At 35.5% G+C, this 8,641-nt stretch overlaps 1 protein-coding gene and 1 long non-coding RNA gene across 2 annotated transcripts in view; both read left to right on the forward strand.

Moving 5' to 3' along the window:
- The window catches only part of LOC114322439 (uncharacterized), a 35,610-nt gene extending 32,793 nt beyond the window's left edge, over positions 1 to 2,817 (forward strand). The window contains exons 13-15 of the mRNA XM_082923456.1: positions 119 to 217; positions 516 to 608; positions 2,509 to 2,817. Coding sequence (XP_082779582.1) covers positions 119 to 217; positions 516 to 608; positions 2,509 to 2,640 — 324 coding nt within the window. The 3' untranslated portion in view covers positions 2,641 to 2,817. The remainder of the gene's footprint in view (positions 1 to 118; positions 218 to 515; positions 609 to 2,508) is intronic.
- A 2,728-nt stretch (positions 2,818 to 5,545) lies between these two features.
- Positions 5,546 to 8,000, forward strand: LOC145824729 (uncharacterized). Its single transcript, XR_014366742.1, has 3 exons — positions 5,546 to 5,629; positions 6,061 to 6,175; positions 7,864 to 8,000. It is a non-coding gene; the product is annotated as an uncharacterized LOC145824729 (long non-coding RNA).
- The last annotated feature ends 641 nt before the right edge of the window (positions 8,001 to 8,641 follow it).

Consider the following 8,641-nt stretch of genomic DNA (forward strand, 5'->3'; position numbering starts at 1 on the left):
CCTGCAAAAAATTAAAATATTTAGTTCTATCTTTTTACTATTTTTATTAGTAGTATTATAATAATAATATTATTATTTACTATTCCACTTGGTTGTTCTTACGAAGTGCTACTTGCAGATTATAGATGCGGCAGATGAGGTGATTGATAGTGTTGACACAGATGAATTAGCGAAGTACTTTTCTTTCAAAAGTGATCCAGAAGATGAGGGGGCTGAGGTTTGTATCTATGTTTCCAGTGTCTTTCTTCTCACTCAAAATCCTGAGGAAACTGAACTACTGAGGCATTATCTTCTTTTCTATGGTATGGTACAAGGAAGGCAAGATCTTAGTTCTCTATAATTATGGTTTCAAACTTTTGAGTGCTGCCAATTAAAACATGTAATGAACTGACATCTAGCTGTGGAGTGAGGCACTTGCAGATGTTCTCCCTCTGAGTTTGTTTTGTTGTTTGCCTGACTGGTTCATATTATAAAGTAATGGAAGCTTACATTACTTTTTTCTCTGTTATTAACAGAAAGTTAAGAAGAAGATGGAGACGGCACGTGACCAATTAGCGGAAGCTCTTTACCAAAAAGGATTAGCTATGGCAGAGATTGAATCCTTGAAGGTAAAGATTTATTTCGTAGTGTAATGTCTAGTGTTCGCTTTTTAAATTCTGCGTAGAAGAAATGGTGGTTTTATGGTCCTATCCTTGTCTTTAGGAGCCATTGGGCCTCTAAATGAATGGAAAGATGTCACGGACATAAAGACAGATGGTAACCAATCCAAGACCTGGAGTCCCTACTATTTAGGACAGTGGCTGGTTGTGACAGGGCTGGATGCTGTGAGATCATTTATCTTGTTTAAATTTCATGCTCCTTGTGCTGATATAAAAAAAATAAAAATAAAAAATTCATGTTCATTTTAACCCTCAGTTTCAAGTCTGTTTAAGCTGTATGACTGGTGTCTGATGCAAATTGTTTGTCCTGTAAGATGGATTGTAAGGAAACAGAAAGAAATTGGTGATGCATATGCATAGATCGAAAGCAGTTTTTATTCAGGTATTAAATATAATCCAAAGATACCAAATGCCTCGGTTTGCTAGACTAGGTAGAATAGACTCTTGTAAGGAGGAGCTGGTCGATGTTGGATACACGTCAACACCCGTAGAAACATTCCCAAAACTTCTTGGATGTGTCTTAATTTGAAAATAAATTTCATAGGTTTGGATACTTAAAACAGCATTTCTTATGTGTCCAAGTGCCCGCTATCTTCCCAGAGAGACCACTTCATCCACTCTCCACGATATGTATCGCTGTGCCTTCAGTGTCCTAGTTTTTTTATGATTTGCCTTGTCCCAATGTTAGTGTGCTACGTAGGTGCAGGGACACTTTTGACAGACAACTCAAACAAGTACGACTTAAAATGTTTATTGTACTTGTATTGCTTCTTTTCTGCCATACGAGAGGTGTAGATGAAATGCTTTGCTCTTCTGCCTTGCGATTCTGTCCTCTTTTGCTTGCCAATCATCTGAATCAGTTCTGCAGTAAATAGTTATGGATTTTATCGTGGTTACCTTGTCGTCAGTGATGATAAATTTATTTATGTTATGATCATAGCAGGGTGAAGAGGCATCAGCCTTGGCTTCAACTGAAGGTGAAATGTGCTGGATAGGACTAATGATAAATCTGTTCCATAGTCCAATGCCCTGCCAGATTTGTTTGAAGAAAACTTCAAAGAACTAAAGAAATGGGTGGATGTGAAATCTTTGAAGTATGCCACTCTATTAGTGATACGTGAGCGACGTTGTGGAAGGCTTGGAACTGCGCTTAAGGTATTCCGTTAATTATGCTTTTGCCAATTAATCATCCTTTGTACTTGTACTCAATAGGCCGGTAGAGGTGTGGGAATATCAGGCTTTTTCTTTTTTTTCTACTTTTTTTCTTTCAATTTTTATTTGTATGTTTTTACGTGTCGAATAAGATGAGGTTGGTTCAGTGAACTAACTTCTTTGGATCAATTAGGCATTTTGAAGATATAGAGGACTTCATTTTGTGATTCATTTGGTTTATCTCTGACATTCTTGACTTCTGATAAGTCTGGATATGTTGTCCATGGCCTGTTTTAGTCTTAGAATTTGTTAGGCAAATTCATTTAAGAAGTCGTGTTTTTGTTTAGTACAAACATCAAACAAGCTGTCTTTGCTCATAAACTTTCCAAGCATGTTATCGTTCCCTCAAATTTTCGTTCAAGTTTGTTTAAAGTGTTTTTATTTTTATTTTTATTTTTGGCCCCTTTGTAAAAATGATTTGCTTCTGTTAAAAAACGGAAGATATATTGTTGGTTGTTATTATCTAGGGCAGGGGCACATAGGCACTCAATTTCTTTTAGACCCCCTGAGGAACATCCCAGTGGTCTAGGCTGCATTTCTCCAATAAAGAGACCTAAGTTCTGAGTCAGCTGAACTTACCAAAAAAAGAAAGAAAAAGAAAGAAAGAATATAACTGATTGATTGTTAAATTTGTTAGGCATTAAATGACATGATTCAAGTGGATGGTGAGGCTCCGAAGAAGAAGCTATATGAATTGAAGCTGTCGTTGCTTGATCAGATTGGATGGGGTCATTTGGTGTCATACGAGCGGCAATGGATGCATGTTTGATTCCCAGCGAGTCTACCGCTTTTTTAAGGTTGTGCATTGTTTTGCAAGGTCGGGGGCATTATCTTGTGTAACCTGGTTTCCTATGGAAATCTTTTTGTTTTAGATTGATTTTTGCAAGGATAATTTCAAAATACAAATGGGATTGCATAACTAGATAATATAACCTTTTTTCTTTTCCCCCCCTTTCTTTTTCCGGTGCTTTGTGATCGTTGTTGCGTGAATTTCCCTGATGCCAATTCGATCATTTCACAAGGAGATGGTGGAAACAACTATTATTGTTTCTGCAATTTGAATTTTTTTCCCTGTGCTGTTGTTGAGTGTAAAACCTAATTTTTTTTTTATAAGGAAAATTTAGTCAAAACCTCTTCATTGGACTTTTGTTTGGTGAAAAGGGCAACCTAATTTATTTTGCTTCATAGACCCCTTAAGGAGGAGATACATAATTGAACAAGGACAAAGTAAAGTATTTTCTTTTTTTTTTCTTGGACAATATTGTCATAGTAACATGTTATTGTGAATCAGAATAACATGCCATTACTCCTATTTTATTTAACAGTAACATGTTACTCTGTCTTACAATGGCCCGTTTGGTAGAGCTGTGAAAAAGTGATTATAGATTATAAGTTAACAGATTATGGCTTATAGCTGTGAATATAAGCTGTTAACCTGTTTGGTGCAGCCGTGGGATTATGGATTTAAGCAGCAGAGTAGTATTTGGTTAATAAGCTGTAAGATAGCTTTTATTATATAATTGTCCTTTCTACCCTTATATGATATAATAATGATTATTTTGTCATTTTTTTTTAGTTTTAATTTTTATTAATAAAACTTAATATAATTAGTATTAATTAGTATCAATTAATATAAAAATTGATACATTTGCTAAAAATGAATGGAAGTATTATTGTCACAATTATTTTTCATTATAAATTAATTAGTATTAATTAATTGCTTAATTGGTATCAATTAATACCAAAATTATTAATTCGTATCAATTAATGGCTTAATTAGTCTCAATTAATGCTGAATTATTAATTAGTATAAATTAATATTTATATTTAATTTTTATTAGTATCAATTAATATTAATAATCAACAATTGTTATTAATTAGTGTCAATTAATAATTAATTCATTACAAAAGTATACAATATTAATTTATTAATAATTAATACCAATTAATATTGATTTTTTTCTTTTTCTTCAAAAATATACAATTTTTTATTTTTTAATTAATATTAATATTAATTAATATTAATATTTGTGTATTGATGAGGGTATTTAAGTGATTTTAGCCCCTCTACACCAGCTGCGTGTTTAAGTAAAAAATTTAAGCATCCCTGATCAGCTTTTGAGATAAGCTGAGAAATAATTTAATTTAAGCTATAAGTTGGTTAACTTAAGTTGCACCAAACATAATATTTTAGCTTAAATTAAGCTAAAAGTTGAAATAAACAGCTTATAAGCTCTACCAAACAGGCCTAATAACATGTTATTTTGACTTACAATAGAGTAATGATGATACATACCTCTAATTTAAGAGCTCTAAATGGAGCACTAAGGAGGTGGAAGAGAGAGAGAGAGTAGAGAGAGATAGAGAGGAGTGTGGGCTCCACCTTCACATGGGTACTCTCCACATCATTAGAATTGCATTAGAGCTCTCAAACATTATTGATATGATCTTTTAATAAATTTTGATGAAAGAATTTTAAAAATATTAATTTTATTAAAAACTGACATCTAAATTAAATATTATATTATTTTAAAATTTAATATTTTAATAATAGTGGTATGTGTTGGATTTTTCAAGAAAGATTTTTTATCCTTGTCTTTAATGCCTTAAAACTTTGTTAGGAGAGAGATTTGATTAAATCCCTTTCCCCCTTTTTTTTTTAAATAAAAACAAATTGAAATCCATGCTGTTATAGGATGAAACCAAAAAACAAAAAAAAAAAAAAAAAAAAAGGGGCAATTTTATAAAACTGCTAGTATTCTGAGTTGTCAAAAATCAATTTTATAAGAAAATGAAAATGAGTTTGTTTTTGAACTTTACCATTATTTTATTTTTCATTATTTTTATTATGAAAAAATGAAATTAGAAACGTAGAATGGCAATGAACAATGAAAACGAGCTCAACAAGGGAAATTTTATAATACAAACTTTTGGTGTAACAGTAGTGACTTTTGTGATATTTGTTATAATTTAATAATAACGTATTATAGTATTAGTTATGATTTATTGTTATTATTATAATTATGATCAAATTTTTTTTTGATTAAATTTCTTTTTAGAGGAATATGAATATATTAAGCAAAACCAACAAACAATAAAGATACACAATTTGGAATTCACCATAATATATTTCTATATTAGAGGATTAGATTTTAGTCCTGCCATCGTCTTGCATTTTCAAGAGGGAAGTGACTCCTTGCGGAAGAGGGATCCAATGTGCTGTAAAGGAAATGAATTAAATACAGACATTATATATATATATATATATATATTTGTTTTTAAGGTGAAAAAAAAATATATATATATAATTTATAGAAAATTTGATCATAAACCCCTCTTAGCTTCCTTTTCTTGTTAGAAGGACACAAAAAAAAATCAATACTTTCAAAGCCCCTTTATAATTATAAAATTCCGTATAAAGGACAATTTGTTATTTGAATATTTTATTTGACCATTATATCCTCTCTTATATTTCTTTTATAGCTCTCTCTTTCTCTTTTCACCAACTCGATGTTTGTTCATCGTTTCCACCATCTTCATCGTCTATCAGCGTCGTTCATCTTCACCGTTGACCTGCAACCGCTATTTTTACCGTTAAACCACCACCATCTCAGATTTGATACCTACTGTAGACACCTCATTTTTTGTCGTCCTCGAGACTTGAATATGCTTGCAGGTACATCCGGTGACAAGTTCGATTGCTTGTTGAGTATTCAAGTTCGCGGCGGAACGTCACAGGTTTGAGCTTTCCAAACCCTGTATCCTTTCTGCCCCATTTTTGGACCCTGTGTTGGCCCTTTCTGCATGCTCCTTGTGAGGCACTGCCGACCATCTTTTGGCCCCATAGGCCATGGTTTTATTCCTGCCTGCTATTGATGAAGCCTGCCGGCCATCAATGAGGTGCCGGCAGAATACATTGTCTCAGCAGATTTTACGCCAGATCTTTTGAGCCAGCTGGTTTTCACTCATCCCTCCTCCATACACGTGTATGGAGGGATGAAGCCCTTTCCAAGCTTGTTGAACAAGCTTGGCATTGCATTCCGCTATATAAGGAGAGGCTTCTCTTCTCCAGCAGAGGTTCAGCATTTTTAGAGAAGGCATATCTCTCTCTCTTTATATTTCTCACTCTCTCTCTCTATATTGTATTGAATAGTGTCCCAAAGTGTGTTTTCTCTTCACTTTTGTAAAGGAACACCTAGTGATGCACCACTATCTCTGAGCTGAGGTGCTTGGGAGTGTTGTTTGAGCTCTGAAAGTTGGTTTTTGGCCCCTGAGGTTGCTGGTTTCGAAGTTGTGCTTCAAGGGTGAGTGTATTCCCCTTTTAAGCCTTTGTTTGTATCACATTTTGGCCATCCTTGCATATTGTTTTAGGCCTTGCTTTCAACTGAAAAAAGTTCTATTTTTAAGTGCTTTTGATGATTGTTTAAGGCCTCTTTGGTGTTAAGGGTGTTCTACCCTCTTGTGTGCCTTGTTTGGTCTTATTTTGTGCCATGCCTTAAGGCCTTTCAGTTAGTTTTTGTTTGGCCTTTTAGCCACTGAAATCCAATGGATTTTCAGTGGTAGGCATGTGGTTTTGATGCCTCAAATCAGAGGGGGGTGACCCCCTCTCTTTTTGTTTTGTTTGCTTCAGTTATTGGCCTTTCAAAGGAGCATGCATCTCTATACATTTGAGGCTTAGTTCAAGCACTTTTTTGTGACTTTTAGGATCTGCCTTGACTCTGTTTTGGGCTGGTTTGGTTGTCTCTTGAATGGCTCATGTACTTGTAGTGCAAATCTTGCTTACTAGCCTTGTATACATGATGTTTTGGCCCACTATTCTAGCTCATTTTGGCTATACTCCAGCATGCTTTTGTTCTTATTTTGGGCTGTTCTAGCTCTATTTTGAGGCTTATTGGTCGAATGATGCTTGTCATGCATGCTTGTAGTGTAAAAGCTTTGACTAGCCTTGAGTTTTGAGGAGTGTTGCATGCTTAACTTGATGTATTTGCATGTTTTGGCATCACTTAGAATGATATTTCAGAGCATGTAGGGTTGTTGCATCTCCATGTTTTCCACTCTTTAGGCGCCCTTGAGAGTTGTGCCTTTATGCCCTATTTGTGAGCCATTGCATGAGCCTCATTTTCTTGCCTTTCAAGTCATCATCTCAGTCCATTTTTTGCTACTGTTTTGGCCTGTATAGGGACTGTTTAGGGTTGGTTTGGCCATTTGAGTATTGTCTTGCATGCCCCTAGTGTAATACACTTCACTTGCTTTGATGTTTAGGCCTTTCAACATGCATTACTGGGCTTGTTTGCATGATTCCAAGTCATTTTGCATGCCATTTCAGTGCTGGAATACATGTCATTATACTCCATGCTTCACTTTTTCAATGCCTTTGAAGAGTTGTGTTTTGTGCCTTAAGCTTGTGCCTTAAGCTTGGGCTAATAGTCCTTTGAGCTTCTATCTTAACATGTTTGGCCACTGTTTTGGGCGTGATTGAGGTCTGTTCATATTCGGTTTAAGTCCATATAGCATGTTGTTTGCATGTTGTTTGCATTGCATTGTGATTAGCATGTTGTTTGCATGTTGTTACATTGCATTGTTGTTTGCATGCTTATGTTGCATTGCATTGTGTTTGCATGCCATTAGCATTGCTAAGTTGATCATGTTGCATTGCATTGTGTTTGCATGCTTATGTTGCATTAGCATTGTTTTCATGCCATTAGCATTGATAGGTTGATCATGTTGCATTGCATTGTGTTCAAACCGGTGTTGTGTTCGAACACAAGGTGGATTAGCTCATTTCATACTTGAAGTGATGAAATGAGCCAATCTTCTTTTGGTCTCCATTGCCTTTGATTTCTCATGATAAGGAGGTGGTCTTGGTGTCTTATTTGTCATGCATTTATTGAAATTTACACATGTTGGATCTTTGGCCATCATGTATCGAGATGCGTAATTGATGGTCTTGGATCTGATTATGCCCTTCCCTTGATGTTTTGAGGTGATATAGGGTGGCATAGTGCGTACATACCATTGGGAGACCCTCCATTTTCTTTATTTTGTGCTCTGCTGCAGCTTGGTGTCACAGCACACCAGTGGCCAGCACCCTTTCATTGTTGGCCGGCACCTCTTCATCTGTGGCCGGCAGTGTGCATCCTTGGTCGGCAGGGGGGTCGGCAGCAACCTCTCATGACCGGCAAGCCACTAGTGCACTCCTCAGCACTGTTTTGGTGAGATCCAGCAGCTAGTTCTCAAGGACACCCTGCAGACAGAGCCTCTAAAGAGCATTTGGAGAGCTTTCGGGACGGGAATCGAGCATGCATCTTCAACTTCTTCAAGGCAGAGCTGAGGCGGCCTAGTTTACATATTTTAATGCTTAGCATGAATTTGTAATTTAATTAATTCATTTGTTAATTAGTTAAAATTTTGTAATAATTAGCTTAGTGTTAGCTAGATATTCAATTTGGTTGTGTAATAATTAGTCTAATTAGATTATTAGATTAGTTGATTAGATTAGCTTAGCTATTATTCATTCGGACCCTCCGTCGAGAGGGCAAATTTTGTAATAAGTGTGCGTGAGTGTGTGAATGTCTTCAAACCCCACTTCTTTCTCCCTTTTACTTACCTGCTTTCAGTGGTTAGTTTTAGGGCATGTTTCAATTAGCATCCTTATGCTTGCATGCGTGCATCCATTCATCTGTCTTGCATGCACTGGGCTCGGCGCATCATACTAACTGCGTTGTATTTCAATTCCGATTTGAATACATGTTATCAAGTTGCATTTCACA

The sequence above is a fragment of the Camellia sinensis genome, chromosome 4 (assembly GCF_055761805.1).
Source record: "Camellia sinensis isolate YWXY chromosome 4, ASM5576180v1, whole genome shotgun sequence".
In the NCBI taxonomy this organism is placed as follows: Eukaryota; Viridiplantae; Streptophyta; class Magnoliopsida; order Ericales; family Theaceae; genus Camellia; species Camellia sinensis.